At 42.5% G+C, this 22,175-nt stretch overlaps 1 protein-coding gene across 1 annotated transcript in view; it reads right to left on the reverse strand.

Annotated features, from left to right (window-relative positions):
* Positions 1-22,175, reverse strand: part of CCDC60 (coiled-coil domain containing 60) — a 66,257-nt gene that overhangs the window by 32,427 nt on the left and 11,655 nt on the right. The window contains exons 2-3 of the mRNA XM_020811622.3: positions 7,049-7,129; positions 5,714-5,793 (exon numbers count right to left, since the gene is read on the reverse strand). Coding sequence (XP_020667281.3) covers positions 5,714-5,793; positions 7,049-7,129 — 161 coding nt within the window. The remainder of the gene's footprint in view (positions 1-5,713; positions 5,794-7,048; positions 7,130-22,175) is intronic.

The following is a 22,175-nucleotide window of genomic DNA, read 5'->3' on the forward strand; positions in this document are numbered from 1 at the left end:
ATTAACAGTTGATACTTGAGTTTTGTAAGAATCAAAAAACATTTTCTCCCCAGCTATCAACTGGGAAATAGAACTCCTGATTCACCTGCCTGCCTGATGGTGTCTAGTGGTTTTGGCTATAATCGTCCTCATCAACAGTAAACACTGGCTGTGCTAGCTGGGGCTAATGTATGTGTGTTGGAACCAACTTATAGGAACCCTAAGAGGGCTTTCAAGGCAAGTGAGATATTTAAGGAGCAGTTTTATCAATTCCCCTAGTGAGTTTCCATGGCCGAATGGAGATTTGAACCCTGTTCTCCAGAGCCCTATTCCACTGCACCACACTGGGAATGTACTGGGGCTAACAGTCATTGTCTAATATATCTAGAAATCACGAGGCTGGTTTCTGTTTACAAGAAAATTATCAATATCAGCTGTTGGTGGTTTTTTTCCCCCAGGATCTCAGTCCAAACGACTTCACAAAATCTGTAGTTCTGTTCCCACTACAACCAAACAGCCCATTATTGCATGCCCTGTATTCAGGATTCCCAAGCTACTCTGCCCCACAGACAAAATAGGCACTACTTAAGCAAGATGTCTGCAAAAGACCCAAACTAGCCAATGTAACATATTAGCCTGAAATGTCTGAGCAAGTCAAAGATTCAGATTGTCTTAAGGCCAACGCACATCCTTCTTCATGTTGTTTGTTTCATGGGGCTCTGTAAAAATGCCTTTTAAAGTCATTATACTAAGAACTATGGATGGGCTTGCTTGCAATCAAATGTGTGTCTTTCACTGGCTGGCAGTGATGATCTGTCAGTGTTTGTTTCTGCAGCAAGCCGTAACTAAAACCCACCAGAAGTAAATCATAACATTTGGGCTGGCGTTTGATGTTTGTGTTCCAGAGGCATTGGCCTAATATTCAAATTAATAAGTATACAAGGACCATCCAATGCAAGGAGCATACAAATGGAGTCCCCCCCCCAGTTTAAACCCCCTCTGTTCATCATTCAAGTGTCATCTCTCAGGGCCCTGTGATTTGTGACATTTTTTTTCTCCACTGGCATGCCTCTGCTTTGGAAACCAAGTCATAAAGCAGTCAAATGTCATCTGCTGCTGCGTCATATTAAGTTTCTGTGGTACAACTCTCTCTCCTTGGTTGCCCTTGTGTATGTTGGAATTATTAACTGCCGTTCCCACCACTACTACGTCCATGGAGTCAAGAACACAACGGCTTTGCTCCAGAGGGCCACAGGCTTATCAAGTCCAGCACTCTGCCATCACCCTAGAGTCCCACAGGAAGTCCACAAGCAGGCCTTGTCAGCAAAACAACAATCACTTTGTTGAGAGGCTGAAGGCCTGGATTTGAGGCTTCTCACTAATACATAGCTTAAAGGAGATCTTGTCTTAGTGGATATCTGTCATCTCTGTGCCATGTTACATCGAAGACTGTCACCAGGAAACTCAAAGGACATATGACGTTCCTGATGGCCCCAACAGATAAAAAGTAAGCACTATTTTGGCTACCTTGGCATTAACATCCTATGACATGGGTGGCAAACTACAGAGGCTAGTTTTTAGTCCTATAGACCCACCAGCCTGCACCAAAACAAAGCTGGAGAAGGTTGCACATCCACTTCTTCTCCTTTTGGCCAAAGGCTGGAGGGGCTAGACCTTGCTGTAAGGCAGAATCTTGGTTCTTTGAAGCTGCCAAGAGCAGGAAAAACCACTTATTTGCTTCTTTTTTTTAAACTGAGAGGTGGAGAAATCCCTGGAGAAACCACATGCAGTCCACAGGCTGCAAGAGTTCCATACAGAGAGAGAGAGAGAGAGAGAGAGAGAGAGCTGGGAAGTGAAGGGGCAAACAGGTGAGGCTAAGCAGAGAGCGGCTGGCAACAATTCTCAGTGATGTCCTATTCAGTCATATACTGTACAGAGAAAATGCTTGTGACCAATAAATAGTGAGCAAATCTGGACCCTCATCCGGTGCCTTATGTTCAAATAGGCCAGGAAGGAGATGAACCCCGATAGTGTCTCCCCTCTAAATGCAGTCATGTGAAAAAGAAAGTACACTCTCTTTGAATTCTATGGTTTTACATATCAGGACACAATAAAAATAATCTCATCCTTAGCAGGTTTGAACATTAGGTAAATACAACCTCAGAGGAACAACAACACATGACATAGTACACCGTGTCATGATTTATTTTACAAAAATAAAGCCAAAATGGAAAAGCCATGTTTGGAAATCGAAGTAGACCTTGTGATTCAATAGCTTGCAGAACCGCCTCAGTCTCACATCATTGTGGAGGAATTCTGGCCCACTCTTCTTTACAACGTGACTTTAGTTCATTGAGGTCTGTGGGCATTTTGTTTATGCACAGCTGGTCTGGACTTGGATTGGGTCATGGACAATACCTTGATTCTTTTCTTTTTCAGCCATTCTACTGTAGATTTGCTGGTGCGCCTTGGGATCCTTGGCCTGTCGCATGACCCAATTTTGGCCAAGCTTTAGCTGTCGGACAGATGGCCTCCCCTTTGACTCTAGAATACTTTGGTACAGTGGACCCTTGACGTAGACCGGGCCTACCGGGGGAAGCCCTCCCCTGGTAGGCCTGGTGCACTGTGGGAAAGCCTGCATCGGCGGGGACGGGGGACCTCCGAGAGGCCTCCAGCAGTGGTGGGGAAGCCCTTGGAGGCGGCGGGCAGCAGCGGCGTGGGACCCCTGGAAGGCTTCGGACAGGTAAGGTGTGTACTTTAATTTTTGTGTGTGTCTTAGGCCATACAGATTACAGGGTTTTCAATGCCTTCCTATGGGAAATGCATACAGTATTTGCAGGCGTACAAGATGACTTTTTGGCCCTGAAAAACATGCCTTCAAGTGGGGGGGGGGTCATCTTGTACACCGGGCGCATGTCCAGCAAACCCTCCTTCTCTCCCAGCGAAGTCACTTACCTGGTAGTAAGACCGAGGAAAGCAGCTCCTAGCCTGGGAACAGCCTGACTCTAGCACCGAACAGCTGACTGTGGGGAACAGCAGAGAGGCGGCAGCCATTTTGAGATGTGACCACATGGCTGCTGCCTCTCAAAATGGCTGCCGCCTCTCTGCTGTTCCTTCTTCCAGCAAACCCTGGCTCTCTCCGAAAAGGAACCAAAAGGGGCAAAAGGAACTCTCCCTATGATGCAGCCAAAGCAGAATCACGCATGCGGAAGAGGGGGTAGTCTTATACAGCAAGTATTTAACAAACTCTACATTTTGAGTGGGAATGTTGGGGGGGGTCGTCTTATACTCCCAGTCGCCTTATACACCGGCAAATACGGTATTTGACCTACGGACTTTTCGACCTCCGGCCACCGTTCCAATACGGATTAATTCCGTAGGTTGAGGGTCCACTGTATACCCGGGAATTCATGGCTGACTCAATGACTTCAAGGTGCCCAGGTCTTGTGGCTGCGAAACATTGCTGCTCCACCACCATGCTTAACAGTTCGTATGAAGTGTCTGTGCTGGTATGCTGTCTTTGGTTTCCGCCAAACCGTGGTACTGTGCATAATGGCCAAACCTCTCCACTTTGGTCTCATCTGTCCAAAGACATTGTTCCATAAGTCTTGCGGTTTGCACAGATACAACTTTGCAAACCTAAGCGATGCTGCCATGTTCTTTTCAGATAGGAGCTGTTGTCTTGGCAACCCTTCCAAACAAATCATACTTCTTCAGTCTTTTTCTAATTGTGCTGTCATGAACTTTAACATTTCACATGCTAACTGAGGCATATAGAGTCTGAGATGTAACTCTTGGGTTTTTGGCAATTTCTCTGAGCATTGCACAGACTGACCTTGGGGTGAATTTGCTTGGACGTCTACTCCTGGGAAGATTGGCAACTGTCTTGAATGTTTTCCTCTTGTGAATAATCTTCCTTACTGTAGAATGATGGACTTCAACTTGTTCAGAAATGGCCTTATAATCCTTCCCAGATTGATAGGCAGCAACAATTTCTTCTCTCCGATCACTGCTGATGTGTTTTCTCCTTGGCATTGGGTTAACACACACCTGAATGCTTCAGACCAGGAAACTGCTCAAATGTCAGCTTTTGATAAGCAGCACCTGGCTGCTACTTAGCCTCTTAATTCCTATGGAAGCAGTAAGAGTGTTGGCTTTATTTTTGTAAAATAAATGATGACAGGGTGCAGTATGTCATATGTCGCTGTTCACTTACCTAATTTTCAGACCTGATTATTTTTTATTATGTCTTGAGACATAAAACCACAGAATTCAAGGAAAGTGTACTTTCATTTTATTTATTTTTTTATTTAAAATATTTTTACCCCGCCTTTCTCTTTGAAAAGGAACCAAGGTGGCTTACAACAATGAAAGACAATATTTAAAGTTGAAAACACAATGAGTAAACAACGGTGGTTAACATCATTAAAAGATGATATTTCAAAAATTATGAACAATGAATAAGGAGCCATCTTGCATCAATTAAAAAGCAATATTAAGGCAAAGATCAATAAGTAAATAAAGATTTTAAAAATGTCACTCTGAGAAATGGAAAACACAAAAATGGAAAATATAAGTACTGTACTACTAAAAATCCAGTCAAAGCAGTAATGCATAACGATCTACCTAAAAATCACACACGAGTAGCTAGTTACTGAGAGAAGGCTTGCTTGAAGAGAAAAGTCTTTGACTGCTTGCAGAAGAATAGCAAGGATGGGGCCTGTGGGAGAGACTTCCAGAATCTGGGAGCAAAGACAGCCCTCTCCCACTCCTGATTATCTTAACACCCGAGGAGGCTCATAATGGGAGATACCGTCTTTGAGATAGCTTGGACCCAAGCCATTTAGGGCTTTATAGGTTAAAACCAGGACTTTAAGTTGTGTCTGGTAACTGCTCGACAGCCAGTGGAGCTCCTGTAACAGGGGGGTTACGTGATTCCTATAAACAGCCCTATTCAGCAATTTGGCTGCTGCATTTTGGACCTGCTGAAGTTTCCGAGCACTTTCCATTGGCAGCCCCACATACAGCACATTACAGTAATCCAGCCAGGAAGTAACTAGGGTGTGTATCACAGTGGCTAGATCAGATCTCTTGAGAAATGGATGTAGCTGGTGCATTAGTTTTATTATGCAAATACACTTCTGGCCACCACTGAGTGTAATCCCATCCACGACTATTTTCACATGACAGTATATCCCTTTACTTTCACCCCCATAAATGAAGGTGTGTTGTTCAATTAAATGGGGAGAGAATTAAAGCACTGTACTCTGGGGGCTATTTTAGAGTGTAGGCAAACATCTGCCCATCACTCTGAACAGGAGTTGGTTTGGCTTTAACTAGCAGGGCTCCATTGGGGAGCAGAAGTCCCATCATGTGTCTCTGCATGTAAAGCACAACAATGCAACCAACCTCCATGAGAAGCACCCTCCTTTTACATTATCCCACCCTCTACAGTATGATGAAATTTATGGTGCAATACACGCGAGTTCGCAGATGGACTATGACTAAGCCTCACATGTGCTTTCAGGAGCAAGACTGCCTCCTCCTGTTCCTTCAGATCAAGACTTGGGATACAAATTGGTCAACGTCCATCACCATGATGGCTGCTTTTGGCTTCAAGCTCAGAAAACAAGTGTGGTACTCATCCATTCCCAAAACCATTCTTGTGTTCGTAGCTAGGATGACTGATTTTGATCCAGACATTAAGTTTATGGTGACTCATTATCTTTCCTACCTTGTGTGTACAAGATCTCGATGGAGGGTTCTCAGATCTTTTTCCAAGTGTCTAAAAGGCAGGAGTTTCTTCTCAGGTTCCTGCACAGAAGACCACGAAGAAACAGAAATACAAGAGGTACTCATCAAGAATCCGCTCGTCAGTTAGACAGAGGTAGCAAGTTAGACGTACTAAATTGATACTCAGTTTAATAACACATTATGCCTGTTTCCTTTCAGACAGATATAGATACCCTTCTGCTAGTCATTCTAGCTCTCAGTCTTTCTAATGCAGTCCACAACAGAGTACTTTTGTTCTGCAACATCTGCAAGGTGTGCAAACTGTACAAATGTCTCTGGATCCCACAACAAATTACATGCAAACAAAGTATTAATGAAACTCAAATCAATGTGTTGTTCACATGCCAATATCTGATGCTTTCCAAGGCAGATCAGCTTCGACATTTGGGAACTGCCTTCTTAAATCAAGTGCTTTGGGTTACCTATATGTGAAGGAGTGGTAGACCAAAAAGAAAAAGAACAGAGTGAGCCGTCCCCTCGACTAGAGACGTTGGAACAAGAGAGAGAGAGAAGGAAGATAAGAGAAAGTGAGGAAGTGAGTGTGGAAGAAGAGAGAGGAAGGGAATCAAAAGGGAAAGAAGTGAAGATTGAAATCTGTTTGGTAGAAGAGGGAGGAAGAAGGGGGGAGGAGGAGTTAATCTTGCCTGTATGAGAAGAGGATATAGGAAATCAAAATGGGAGGAGACAGTTTAGTATACCCAGGAGATAGAGAATGGAAGAGGAGAAAAGGACAGAGAGAGAGAGAGAAGGTGAACAGAGATATGAAAGAGTGCATGGGTTATTAGAAGATTTCCCTAATTTGAAGGTAGGAGGATGATTGCCTGATCCTGACTTGTCAAAGGAAAAGGAAACATCGACAAAGGCACTAGAATGGACAATTGTGGTCTTTCCTCAGGGACCAGGTCACTCGAGGAAGGTGATCTGACCAGACCAATCCTTCAGCCAACCACCACCAGAGGGAGACTGGGCCAGACACCCTTGTTGTGGGACAATCTGTGCGGTACGGAGAGCTCCAATGAGGAAACTCACTGACCGGGAACATTTTAGGCCAGCCCCTCAATGAACCTGGCCAATTTACAGACTGAGTTCTCGTCTTTGGACAGTTGCCGGATCTCATTTGTTTTGAACCCACAGAAGTTGTTGTGGAATCACCAAATGTTAAAACAAATAAAGCTGTTAATACTTCAAAGGAGGCTCAGTCGTCATTTGCCACCAAAAGAGAGGAGCTGCTTCAAATGTTTAACGAACCCAATCACACGATATCATCCAGGTTTACCTTTGGTTTTGGCTTCTTAGGACTCACTGGTTCCTCCGGCTGCACAATCTCTTCTGGGGCCACCTCTTCTTTGACAGGCTCCTGAAAGATGAGGCAGAAGTTTGCCATCAGCACATAGTACAATTGGGAAGAACCTGTGGAACGTTTGAGATTAAAACTCCCAGGACTAGTGATGTCTATTTGGGAGTAGCAATGTTCACTCCAAGACCGGTGATGTTGATGTGTCTATAATTGAACATACTTTTGCTGCAAGAGACTAACACAGCAAATCGCCCTTCAGCAATTCATTGAATGTATACTGCTAAAACCTGTGACTTATTCACTTGAATTAAATGTCACTGCCCCCTACTGCCCAGAGGACCAAAACAAACAAACAAACAAACAAACACCTCCAAACGAACACTTTCATTCAGAGGTTTTACCAAATTGTAAGAAAGATAAAATGCAATCAACATCCACCTTCCTGGAAGGTCATCAGTTTGAATACTTAATATAATAACATAAAAAGCTGTACTCCTTTCTTGGGAAATATTTGCTAATAGGCATTTAAGTGGCACCTTCAGAATTAGTTTAACTTTTCTGATCTGGACCTGGCTCTTATTGGAGATGTTCACATCCACGGCATAAAGTATGCCAGCTGCAGACATTCCTGGGCACAGGAAGTTTGTTCATACTTACTCTGCCTCTAGAAAGCACCCATGTTTCTGCAGTGTGCATATGTTTGTATATCATAGAAAACTCTGGAAAACTGAAAGTTTAAAGTGAAGTGTGTTTCAGCCATTTTTTGTTGATTTATCGATTTTACTGACTGCTGAGTTATTGATGGTCTTTCCAGTTTATATCTTTTTAGGACAGCTGGTTGCTGTTCTTGTTGTTGTTTAACTCTTGCTGTAATAGTCAACCTATCAAGACAAATTTTTAAACTGACTGTTAAGATGCATTTTAAAGTAACAAAACAACACAGACTACTATTCTATTGCCTTTCTTGCAGCCTCAATGCTAAATTGGTTCCATTATTCCGCCCTGATTGTGGCTCACTACACACTGAGCCATGGAAACACACACACACACTCTCTCTCGCGCGCGCGTGTGTGTGTCTGTGTGTACTACCACTACCTCCTCTCACATTTATATCCTGTTTTGCTCAAAAGGCATAGCCTTCCTCTCCGTATTTTTTTTTATTACTAGAATGTTATTAGGTAAGGAAGATTGAGAAAGAGTAACCAGCCCAAGGTCCTCTTCATGGCTGCCCTTTCTAGTAAAATAAAAAATTAAAGAAGACAAAAACGTTGTGGCACCTTAAAGACTAAGGTGCTATACAGTAGGGGACCCTTATCTGTGGGATCAATATCCACTGATTCATTTATCCACGGTCTGAAAATATTAAAAGAAAAATCCCCAATATATAAATTTGTAATGGTTAAATTACCAGAACTGGCCATTAGATCGAGCCAGACACCATGAAATTTATAGGATTCACAAATAAAATAGTGTTTGGTATGAATCCATGTTTTCCAGCATTGGCAGGGGGTGGGCTTGGAACCGATCCCCTGTGGATACAGATGTCCAAGTGTATTTCAAAGTAAGCTTTTATGGACAAGTCCACTTTGTCACCCGTTCTAGTAAGACCTTCTAACTACACCCCCATCCTACATCTCCCTTCTCTTCCTCTTCCCTTTCACCATCGTTTTTATCATGAAAACGAAATGACATGAAAATATAATATAAATAAATGCCCTTTAAACATGAATAACTGAGCAGAGACAGGATGATGCTCAGGAACCAGACCATCTTTCTGCCACTGGCCAGTTATGGATGGGAAACAGAGCAGCATCTTACCGTAATAGGGAAGCTGTTACTCCAGAATTGGGGGAGAGGGGTGTCTATCCTGGGCTATGTCAGAAGATGGACAGCTCCGGAGGCTTGGCTGAGACATTTCACCACCAGAGGCAGAGCCACAAAAAAGTACAGACTATCCAGAGCTGGACAGCTGGTTTACGCACATAAAGCTGAAAAAAATCCTGCAAGCATTTTCTCTCCCTCTCCCTGGCAGGAGAAAAGAGAGCTTGGAAAAGTTTATTTTGGGACTACAGTTCCAAGAATCCTGAAGGCAACGTGGCTGGTAGACAGGCTCGCTGGCTATGATGTTCTGGCAAAAACTGATTTTCTCAGTATTTGGCAAAAATACAAAAATAAAGCAAAACAATTAACAATTTGCTGACCTTTTGTGACAAACCAGATATCCTGGCCCGAGGCAGCCATGCCACCACCCTCTCTGGCAGGACCAGACCAGCCTTAATGGTTTTTCCATGCCTTTTGATGCAATTTAGCATAAAAATAATGTTCCAAGACGTCTGCAGCTCTTTCAACGAGCAAAACCAGCTGCAGGAAAGCAGCACTAGGTGGAGCCTGATGCCACATCATGGGTCGTCAAGTCTCTCCTCGGAAAAGCTTTTTCAAGGGCTCGAGCTACAAAACATCATTACAAAATATTACAGCAGGCTAGCAAATGAATTGGGCGGTGTGTATCACAGAGCAGTCATTAGCCAAAACCTAAGAGGGCAGCGGCAAACGAACCATCAGCTCACTCAAAACAAACTTGTCTGCCTGTACGTAGAGACAAATCCGTCCTCTCAGAACCACTCTTGAGCCAGGCGAACCCGCTGCTGGTCTCTCCTGGATGGCATTTGAAAAAAGCAGTCTTACAGCCACTAGTTGGATGGAATCCCAGATACATGGGTTGGCATTTCTGGTTATTTCCATCTCCTTCATCAGTAGAAGCAGGTGCCCAATGTACAATCCTTTTCGTCTCAACTTGAACAAGGACAAATCAGGGCCCACAAAGAGCTGAGCCAAGCTCAGAAGACTTTCTTAGGTTGGTGGTCCCTTGGGGTCTAGTGCTGTCTGCCCAGGGTTTTAGGCAAAATTCTCTCCTAGCCCTGCCTGGAGATCTCTAGTGATCTTCCCAGAAATCTCCAGATCGAGCTGGTACAAATCTGGCCCTATCCTGTTTAATTTCTGAAACCATATACCAACGGAATAGGTTAGATCTCCCTAATACTATAATAAATGTTTATTACGGTCATTGACCAGCAAAAGTAAGATACATTATTTAAATTAGGAGACATAAAAACAATCTAAAAACATTAAAAACACCAAAGCACTAAAAACATCTATACATATCCGCTAAGCGATTCGCTTAGCGAATATCGCATAACGAAGCGGGGGAGAACAGCTGATCGGCAGTTCCAAAATGGCCACCGGAAGGTCCCCGCCACATTTTCGCGCCTTGCCCTCGGTTACCGAGGGCGCGAAAATGGTGGCGCTATGGAAGAACTTCGCACAACGGTGAGTTTTCAAGCCATTGGAACGCACTGAACGAAGTTCAATGCGTTTCTATGGCTTTTTTATTTCCGCACAGCGATGTTTCCCATAGCGAGGGTTAATCCAGAACGGATTAACCTCGCTATGCGAGGCACCACTGTATACATATATACATCTTACTAAATATCTCCTACCTCAATATCATAGGCCTTATCTATGGGCTATTATAGCTTGCATAGAATGCCAAAATTGTTACTTCGAAGCTCATAGAGCCAGTGTGATCATTATACCAAATTGGTATACACCAATTTACAGATTCTATAGCTGCGCTTTAGGTGGAACCTTTCCTTCATGGATTTTAATTGCAGCTGCACAGAATTTAGCTACTTTTGTCAGCATATCTGAATGTAGCCCAGTATATCTGCCAGGGCATCACCCTGTAAGCAAAAAATAGGTTAGATCTGATATGGTGGTGGTTCTTGTCAAACAATCCAACACATTTTTTTTTTGCCTATCAAACAGCCATGCTGTTTGAAAAACCAAAATCTGAACAACTGAGCATAATTCGGAGGTTTCTCAGATGTGCTTGTCTCTGAGCACACCATGCTCATAAACACACATGCTCGCAGGCCTGAGCAGGAAAAACAAACCCTGACCAACCTCCTTTGGAATATTCCAAACTCCTTCCCTGAATCTCAGCTGGTGCTTTTTAAGTTAAAACAAACAAACAAACAAACACTCTTGGTTATGGAAACAGAGGAGAAAACATGTGTGCGGAATTCCAGCCAACTGTTCACAGAGAAATGAACTTCCTGCCTTCAAATTATTCACACAGGGACAATACAAACAGCAGGATAACTGACAACATAAACTCCTATTTTTCAATTTCACAATGAACGGCTTTTGTGTGCTTAATATTTATTACAATTAAATAACATTAAACATAAACCAGATGGCCTGTGTGTATAGGCCGGGCTCAGCTGCAATTTCTCACCTTGTTGGGCCCTTCACCGCAAAGTGTCTAGTGTTCTTTGGCCTGCATTTAATGTTCACTCTAATCCTGGCTTTATGTCTTCGTTTAGTCGTGTCCGACTCTTTGTGACCCCCATGGACCACAGCACGCCAGGCCCTCCTGTCTTCCGCTGCCTCCCAGAGTTGGGTCAAATTCCTGTTGGTTGCTTTATATAGGCAGGCTCAAACAAGAGGAGGCTACTCAACTGAACCACTGCAATGCACACACCAGAGGTCAGAAACCTCTCTGTGACCCTATGCAAGCAAGTGGAAGGTTCTCATGGAAAACTGGAAAAGCTACATTTGGTTCTCCCGTCATCTCCTCTGCTTCTGTCAAAGCATGCTCAAAACGCCCCAGAACCCTAGGCACATAAGTTTTTCTCTTAAAGAAACTCTCTAGTAAAAAGGCTTTTGCGGACCACTCACAGATACGCACTCTGCTTTTTAAAGGTCTGGTCAATGTTACTGGCCCTCGCTGTAATCCCTTCTCGTGAACTTAAGAGAGGTCAACGTTTAAGGAAGGGCCTAGGAAAATGGCAGAGAGAACTCATTACTCTGATTTGAGGGGGATTGAGTAAATTGTGTGTGTCTCCTTTTTCTCCCTTTGCATCCTTACTATGCACTGAAAGTGCCCTCCTAAAATCGGTGCACACCTCTCGTGCAAGTAAGGAGAACAATAATAAAAGATACAAAAGTTGACTACTGGGGTATTCTAAGAATTATCATCCAAAACAAATCAGAAGCTTCTCCAAACATTAGGAACAAGCCACATGAAACATATCCTGATGGGATTTTAAAAAACTTCACTGCCTTCTTATTCATTTCTCTGTACAATTACAAGTGTTGGCTTTCAACTTTAAGCTACTACAGAGCTCAGGACAGCTTGCTCCAAAGAGAACTTTCTGTTCATTAAAAAATTTCAAAACCCGCCCCTGGGAGGGTTACCCCCACCTTCGATGGGGGTCAGAGAGAGGATCTCATCCATCATATAGTCCCCCTCCCACCGGAATTGTGTGCCTAGCTTCTGGTTTGCTACGTTCTAGATGTCAAGTCAATCCTATTTTTTGAGCCTGAACTTTTGAAAGATACTGATACTGACCATGCCTTTTGCATCTGAATTTTCTTGTCTCAAATACAAGCAAGGAAAAACATCACTCTCTGGCCCAGTTCCCCATCTTGTCAAGACCATCTAGCTTTGTATTTTTATGGGCACCGTCTTTGACCCTGGGAATGACAATACGAGACCATACTTGGTGTGTTTCTTAGAGAGATCTCTTCTCTAGTTCTGTTTTCTGAATGATGTTAGATGTTGGTAGATCCTTATCCTGTTTCACTGTCTTGGAGTTCTTTCAGCGAGAGGAATCATCAATTGCTGCCTAATAAAAGCTACTATCAGAATTAGAACAAACTTTCTACCCATTTGTGCTGTTTCACTATATAGTCTGACGTGCTCTGTTCACATGAGTGGGGCAGGATATAGCTATGTTGATGAGTAAACTACCTCTTTTCCTAATGAACTCTCTAGAAAGAGATTGCTATTTAATAAAAGTCAGGGGGAAAACTAAACCATAAACCAAGGCTATCTTCTACCTTCCTTTGCCATTTTATACTTCTTTCCTCCGTGCCCAGAACCACAGTTTTATCTGATAACTGCACTTATAAATAGCCCCTTCCCCTTTAAAACAAGCATGAGATTTATTGCTACTGGAGCAGTACCTTTTCCCCAGCAGAAAGCAAGGGAGCATGATGGGGAAAAAATCACACACCCCATACATGGCAAATGACACTGCAGCTTTGTTCCCAAAAGACGTAAGATTTTGTGAGCTTGCTTCACACCACCTTTTCCTAGCTGCTTTACAAGGATCTTTCTTGGCAAAGAAAGCTATTGGACAAACCCAACCTAAATTCAGTCTGGACAAGACTTAACAAAGGCTCCATGAAAAAACAGGTCACGTGGCAAAGTGATGCTAGCATAACAGTGTCAGTCTCTTATAAAGCTGCAAGTCACCTTTGCAAAAATGGGCTTCAGCATTCACTTCATGGCACAGAAATGCTCCATGCATTTTTGGCCTGGCATGTGGAATTAGTCATCCTTTGAAGTGGATGGTGATTGAAAGGCTTCCCTATACTGTAAAGTATCTCCATTCAGCCAGAAGGACTAGAAATGTCCTTCTTTAAAAAGCGAAGGCTGACTCCTATAGAAACTAAGTTCAGAACAAAGGCCTTATTCCATGTACAACCCTGTTAAGTGAAAGATGGGAAAGCCGCTATATTTTGCCTGTTCCTCCAAGATGTTTTAAGCTTACACTGTACCTTTTCCCAAGACTTGTAAGCTACAGTATGCATTATGAATGTTAACCGCTACATCTCCCTCTCATTTTTGTTCCTTTTCCAGTGATTTTAAAACAAAACAATTTATCATGTTTCTAAAACTAGGAAAGTTTAATTAAACCAGCAAACCAGGGGAGTAAAACACGAGATGGATTAGATGAGTGAGAAAAATGCTGACTTTTTTGTATGCTGAGCTAAAAAAGCCTTTAGACATCATCCAGACAAAGTTTACAGGCAGCCGTCCAAAATGCATTTATTGAGATAGTAGGTCTCAATGAATACAGTAGGGCTTACTGAATAATTGGGTTTCAGATTGGGCTGTACAAGACCCTAAGGGGTTTTAATGGGAGAATTCTTATCACTCGACAAATGCATTGGCTCACTTTGAATGTAATGATTTCAATCTGATAAACTATTGTTTGTTGGAATAAAAAATAAGCTTATACTTATTTCCTCCCTTCATTCCTTCTCTTCTGTTTTGTGGCTCAATACCACATTCTAGCACATGTTAAACTAGTTTCCTGTTGCATCTAAACCAGAAAAATGCCTTTAAACTGCTGATTGCAGATCAAGAAAGCAAAAGCAAAAAGCAAAGCGTGCTGCTTATATACTGCCCCATAGCGCTTCAAGCACTCTCTGGGTGGTTTACAGGTTAATTATGCAGGCTATACATTGCCTCCCCAAGCAAGCTGGGTACTCATTTTACTGACCTCAGAAGGATAGAAGGCTGTGTCAACCTTGAGCCGGCTACCTGGGATTGAACCCCGGGTCGTGAGCACAGTTTTGGCTGCAGTACAGCGGTTTAACCACTGCATCACAAGATCAAGCATGCAAATGTTTCATCCTCCTTGCTAATCAAGGAACATAAACCACAGCTTTGCAGTATGAACACAAACGGGAAAGGTGACTTAATTTGTAGGATTACAATTTCCAAAAAGGGGAAGGCTTTTGGGGAGGTGCAATGGGGCAACGTCCTTTTCTAACAGGCAACTTGGCTAGGGCTCAGCCTGTCTGTGGCCATGAAGTCTTCTACCCCAGGTGAACACAATTCAGGTGTGGTTTTGTCGGGCTGAACTCCCAGAATGGGAGTCAGGATAAAAATAACACAACATTTGTAATAAAAACAAACACACACAAAAGAATGTTACATGCACATGGCTGTGCCTTTTGCTCTTTCACTGATTTTCTATGATAAGAAAATAAGATGAAAAAAGCAACTGGAAAACACAGAACGATTACAGATAAAAGTGGCAGAATACATATTTCAAGTCTCATCTAGAAGCACTACAGTCCCTCTTTAACAGATTTTCCAAAATAGTTATGCCTGAGCCAGGTTTTATTTCGATTATGTCACTGCCTGAAATTTACAAGGGTCAAACTTGATGTTATTCCCTCTGCTGTCAATTTGTTTTGTCTCTGAAAATCGTGTTTCCTCAGAGGTATATGCCTCAACAATCATATATGTAAATTAAGCCCACATTTACCCTCCAACAACCAATCCCAAAACAAAGGACTCTAAATGCAAGATACAGAGGTGAAAAAAAAACCACATGTGTCTCAGTACTTGAGGGAATGTTGTTTCTAAATATATGCCAATCATATAATCTCATTTGCCCCAATGAGATTTTTAAAGTGAACTGAAGCTTCACACTTCTCGTATCACCCACCCCCCCTTTTCCATCTGTGCAGTCTTAGTGAAACTGCATGTGTTATATTGTTTGTTTTATTATGCTTCCTTTGGAGGCTTTCACCTTAATAATAACAATAACCATGCACCATCAAGTCACTTCTGACATATGGTGACTCTTTTTACGGTTTTCCAGGTAGAGAATACTCAGAAGTTGTTTACCCTTCCCTTCTTCTGAGGGTGCCCTGGGGCTGTGCACCTTGCCCAAGGCCACACAGGCTGGCTCTTCTCCCTTGAAGCAGAGTGGGGGAATTGAACTCCCAACCTATGGCTCCACAGCCAGAGAGCACTGAGCTATCCAGCCAGCTGACTTTCACCTTAACCCTGGCCTAAACATAATTTTAGAGAAACAAAATACTGCATCCTGTTCAAATTATTGCACATGTAAAGACAGTTGTACAAACAATTATTGTAATGTAGAGAGGTTAGGTTGTGTGCCAGCTCATACAACCAGGGCTGTGCACACACACCAGATCTCTGTATGTTGTAACCGCCTCCTACATGATGGTCCTGGCGCACATGGCGCTTTGAACAGGATACCGTCCAATGTTTTTAAACCTTCTGATGGGACACATGGCAGTAAGATAGCCAGCGGTGGTAATAGTGGGAATACCTCAACTGTAACACTTTAATTTCATTCCCCTGTATTTTCATTTCATCCATGCCTCTTCCATTTCCTTGTCTCCTCAATAAGAGCTAAAATGCAGCCACTGGCTTTAAATCCACATTATTCCTATTTTGAGAGCCATCCAAATGAATTTAGCAGGACTACTTTGCAGTGTGTTAGTTCCGGATTGCTGCCTTTAAGAATTAAAATGCAAGAGCAGTTTCTGGCACCAAGCCAGTTGGTGCCATTCTTAAATTTAAGCTTAGCATCCCTGAGTTATTTCAGTAAGTCTTGGTTCCTTGCCCAGTCAGAGAATCTGAAAAGAACAGTGGTTCCCCCCCCCCAGTACAAACAAGCGAGCCACTGCTTTCTTGTCTCACTCCTCCCTCAATCCTATTGAATATACCAAGTCTTTCTTTCTGTTTCTCAAATTCCATTTTGGGTTTGTTTGTTTCATTTCCATAGCCACCAGGAAGAGTGCCAAAGAAAACCCTTCTCAAAGGTTCCATTTATTGCAATAAATGGAACAAAAATTACCAACAAAACCTTGCTTTCGTTTTCTGAAGTTTCCTATTTATCTCTTCTATTCAGGACGCCTGGTTTTCCATTCATGTTCCAGAGGATACGATGACACAGATATGAGATATATGAAGGTACAGTCAGATGAAGATACAGCTATACAGAAAAGAGGTAAATATTGAGATTGAAATGGAAAGATAAGAGACTGTACAGATGAGGATATCAGTATATACACATATACAGATACAAATATGTGAGGATATATTCATATACACCCACAGAGATATACACATATGAGGATATAAGGATAATCAAAAGGGAGACACAGGGATACAGAGATGCAATGATGTGAGGACAAGAATATGCAGATATGTGAAGATGGAAAATGGCAGAGCTATGATGATACAGAGGATTGGGAGTGCAAATATGCAGAAAAACACAAGTGAGATGGAAAGACACACAGATACAAAAGGATAGAGAATTGAGGATGTGGTGATGAAGAAATGCAAATATACAGATATGGAGAGATACTGAGATATAGAGATTTGTGTAGATGCCAAGACAGAGATGTACAAGAATGCAGAGGTATGAAGAGACAGAGGGGTATACAATATGACATGAATTGCTGAGAAACAAAAACACACAAATAATAAAGGTATATGAAGAATGATGCACGTCCCTTTGCTCAGATCTGCTCTGACTTTGATGCTGTAGTTGATGCAGGTCCTGTTTATGTAGCTTTGGCCCCTGCTTGTTCTGCGTTGCAGCTGGTGCAAACTGAGAATGTGGACAGGATCTTTGCAGAGGCGAAAGCTACCACATGTCTGCTGAACCCTTGCCCTTCCTGGCTTATTAAAGCAGCCAGAGGAAGACTGGCTGAGTGAGTGGTGAATGCCTCCTTGCAGAAAGGCAGGGTACCAGCATGCCTAAAGGAGACCGTAGTAAGACCTTTTCTTTAAAAAAAACCCTCCTTGAAACCCACTGTATTGACTAATTATCAACTAGTCTCTAATATTCCATTTTGGGGCAAGGTTGTTTCGGAGTACCGTATTTTTCAGTGTATAAGACTATACTTTTGTCTAACATCTTTAGACTACAAATTGAGGGTCATCTTATACACGGAAGCAAGCTAAGGAGAGAACAAAAACAAGTGGAGCGGAAAGCAGGGATCAAAGCGATCCTGCAGCGCTTTGATCCCTTTCCCCCTACACTTGCTAAGCCGCACTTAGATTTCTTAATTTTGGATTAGAAAAGTAGGGGCGTCTTATATATGGGGTTATCTTATACATGGAAAAATATGATATGTGGTGCCATCCCAGCTCCAGAGGTTCCTAAATGAAGCAGATTGTCAAGATCCATTTCAGTCTGGCTTCAGGCCTGGTTACAGAACAAAGATAGCTTTCATTGTCTTGGTGGACTGCCTACGCCAGGAACTGGACAGGGGACCATGCCTGTTGGTTCTGCAGGATCTTTCGTTGGTTTTGAGCACCAGCGACCATGGTATCCTTCTGGGATGAGTTTTTCTGGGATGGATTTTGTCTTACAGTGATTCCAATCCTTCCTGGATAACTGAATTCAGAAGTTGGTGTTGGAAGAATCTTGTTTGACATCCTGGCCATTAGCCTATGGTGTCCCCCAGGGTTCAGTTCGGTCCCACATGTTATTCAATATCTACATGGAACTGCTGAGAGAGGTTGCCCAGATATTTGGGATTTGGTGCCATCAGTATGCCAACACCCTACTCTATTCCTCCTTCCCATTTGATTTCAAGGAAGCTGTTCTGTGCCTAGACCAGTGTCTATAAGGGATGAGGGCTAACGAACTGAAACTAAATTCAAACAAGACAGAGGTGCTCCTGGTGAGTAACAAGACAAATCAGGGGGTAGGGATCCAGCCTGTACTAAATGTGGTTACACTCCCCCTGAAAATTCAGGTTTGCTGGTAAGGTTGCTTCTGGATACAACCCTGAGCTTGGATGCACAAGTGTCAGCAGTGGCCAGGAGTGCCTTTTGCACTCTTAAAGCTGGTGCACCAGCTGTACTTGTTCCTTGAATTGTGCAATTAGGCCATGGTGACACATGCCTTAATTACATTTTGTTTGGATTACTTCAATGTGCTCTATATGGGGCTGCCTTAGAAGAGCGTTCAGAAACTTTAGCAAAATGCTAAAGCCAGACCCTGTTGCCCACCTTTTTTAGCCTTCCTTAATGTGGCTACTTTTAGCGACATGGATTAAAGAAGAACAGGTGAAATGGGTAGCTGACTTCTGAGAGAGACGTCCTGACAAGTACCAAGGTCCTAAATTCTTAAGAGCTTTATACAGTAAATCATAACCAGCATTTTGAACTGAGTGAGGAAACTGCTAGGGAGCTGACAAAGGTAAGCCAAGACTGAGGATATATGATTGAATCTATTAATCCCAGAAATCAGTCTGGCCTGCATTTTGGACCTGCTGAAGCTTCTGTACTATTTTCAAGGGCAGCTCTATGTAGAGAGCATTACAGTAGCCTATTTTTTTTTTAGAGTACCAAAGCATAAATCACTTTACTTGGTATTTCTTATCTGGGCAGGGGTGCAACTGGGCAGTCAACCAGAGCTGATAAAAAGCAATCTTGGTCACAGCCAACATCTGAGCCTCCGTAGAGAATTCCAGGTCCGGGAATGCCCCCGAGCTGCAGACCTGATCCTTCAGAGGGAGTTCAATTCTATCAAGGCCAGTATCTAACTGGTTTGACGATCCTCCTAACAGTATAAAACCCCTTGTTGTTCCAGGCATGTACATGTAGATGAAGGGGGGTCATATGCTATGATAAACCCTATTAACTTCTTAGGGGAGCACTTGTCCTAAAAGGGTGATAAACATATCATCTAGGTTGGCTTCATACGACTACAGATTCATTTTTCTCAGTTATTTTCTATAGGGGAGTGTGTATCATGCAACCCAAGAGCCAGCTGTAGCTCCTCAGAGATTTTTGTGATCTCCCTGCCAAGCCTCACAAAATAATCCTTTTTTAAAAATAAGCCCCCCCCCCAAAAAAAAATCAATGGCACAGTCAGCTACCAAAAATCAGTAGTACAGCTGCTTGTTTTCAGATTTTGTAGAAGCAATTTTCTCTTCAGTTAAACTTATTTGGACTTATTTAACGATTACATGTAATTTTTCTGCCTTTTATGTTTGTTTGAAACTATTGTTCCATACCTGACTTGCCATAAAGAAATCTTCCATCGGTCTCCTTCAGTTTCCACTGGTAACTGTTTGTTATTTCCTATACAGGACTTCATGGTTACGGAATGTTTAGGCATCAGAGAATCACACCGCTCTGATTCTCTGATGCCTAAAGGGTCCTTAACCATCAAGCCATGTTAAAAAGGTAATAACAAACAATCGTCAAGGATCACAGACTGAAGATTTAGAGGTGTGTTTTGTTTTTAGGAGCAGTCAGGCCTGAGTTGGTGGCTATACTGGTCCCTAGCCACTGCAAGACTGACCATCACTAGTCCTCATCACCTGGGGGCAGCTTTCCAAGGTTTGGAACAAGATTTTGTTCCTGCCCTGCCTGGAAATGCCTGCAACTGAGATCAAGACCTTCTGAACAAAAAGCTGTTTTTCTACTGTTGAGTTATGATTTCTTCCGTGTTCAGTTTCAAACAGGTTTCTCCAGGGGAACCTTTGGCCAAGTTAAGTCCTTGCTGAGATTTTCAAAATCACTGATTATCGATGTATGTGGCCAATAGTTGTCCCATTTCACCCCCAAGGAGAATGTGCAACGTTTTCAGAAACTAGGTGTCCAACTGTCAGACCAGCATCCAGCATCGGAAATAAACACGCTACAAATTTTGACAGCATGAAGAATGTAACACGACAGGCCTCTTGGCACCAATTCCTCACAACAGCTGGTTTAGCCTCGGAAGCATGAGAACACTGGCTACAGTGTCTGCATTTTTTTAATGTCACACATAACAGCCACATCTTGCAAGTCACTTTATGCCCACTTGCAAGTGGGTGTAGGACAGGCACAAGAACTGCCAGAAATAGTTGGAGAACAAAAAACACCAACAACATTTGCAGGATTCATCCAAAGATGAACCTGACAAGCCCTAGAAGACAAGGAATGATGTCCCTTCAAAAAGTATCAAAAAGTTTAATACGAGAAATAGCAAATGACAAATTCAGAGTAACCTTGAGGAGCGGAACCACTCACTAGAAAATACAGGACCATGCAATAAAAAATGGGAAGTTTCAAAAGAGAAACTACAGTGATGCCTTGACTTATGAACTTAATCCGTATTGGAATGGTGTTCGTAAGTCAAAATGTTCGTAAGTAGGGATGTTCGTAAGTCAAGGCACCACTGTAACTTGAGCACTTGAATTGGCTAGGATGAAACTCCGCCAAGAATGAGCTATATACTGAGTTCATTGCCATGAAATGTGATAACTTTCAGTAGCTTAGGTAGCTTTAAAAACAATGGCAGACAAATATAGAGAATTTTTAAAAGTATGCATGAATCAGAAGCTTGTTTAGTTCACTTCTGGATAAGAACTTTCAAAAATTCAAACATTTCCTCAGAAGTGTGCTGCTTATATTCTTATAATTACTTCCTGTTTGTCTCCTGCCTCTTCTGTCTTTTTTTTTTAACCATAGATAGAACAATGGCTTACCCTGGCCTTGGGTAATGGTGGTTCTTGGACTGCAACTCTCAGAAACCCCAGCTAGCACAGCTGGTGGTGAAGGAGTCAAGGAACATCTGGGAAACCATTACCATAGAAGATCTATTAAGATGAAGACAACAGAAAAAAAATTGGAGTGTCTTCTACTTCCTACCATGAATAGACCTCTGTCTGGAAACACTCAAAAAACAAATCAAGGAAAATGAGGGGAAGGACTCAAGCAAGTTTCCAATTTGCTGGGGAGAAGGGGGTTCCAGCATAGCACCATCTGCACAGAAACGATAAAGTACAGAACATCTCAGAGATAAGGAAAGATGAAAATGGGTAAGAGGTGTGCTACTACTGCTGCCAGAATTAAAGATTAAACTGGCTACTCTACTAAGAAAACAACAGCCAGCGTTTTTCTGTTTTCCAAACAAAAATACACGACACTACAGATTTTTTTTTGAACTTACCCACATCTTCTCTGAAATCTTGGTATAACCTGCGGAGAGGGTAAACTCCACTGGCTGTAAATCTCCCACTAGCAGTCAGGCACCTTTCCTTGTGTCTGCATATACATAGTTCCAGCTGAGAACTCCTGTCATACAAAGTGGCATACACCACCAGCTACTGTACCTACAGTCAATGGTGGCTTTGCCTGCACTGAAAACCCATGAATCTCACTCATATGCCACTGCCTTCATGGTTCTTTTCCAAACTTTTCTTCTGTGCTGGTCTCCTCCTCTCAACCTTGGTACTCATCATGCAGCTTCTACCATTAGTTAGAAATCTCTTAGTCCCTTCTCTATCACATTATTTTTCATGTTGGTCTTTTTTTTCTTATGCAGCTCCAGCACATAACTCAGTACAGTACTGTATTCATAGTATAGAAATATAACTTTTGGGGGACTACAACTCCCAGAATCTCCCAGACAATAAGATTTTATGTGGCAAACTATTTCAACTGGGGTATGAGTACTACCAGCTCACAATTCTG

This window comes from Pogona vitticeps, chromosome 14 (assembly GCF_051106095.1).
Source record: "Pogona vitticeps strain Pit_001003342236 chromosome 14, PviZW2.1, whole genome shotgun sequence".
In the NCBI taxonomy this organism is placed as follows: domain Eukaryota; kingdom Metazoa; phylum Chordata; class Lepidosauria; order Squamata; family Agamidae; genus Pogona; species Pogona vitticeps.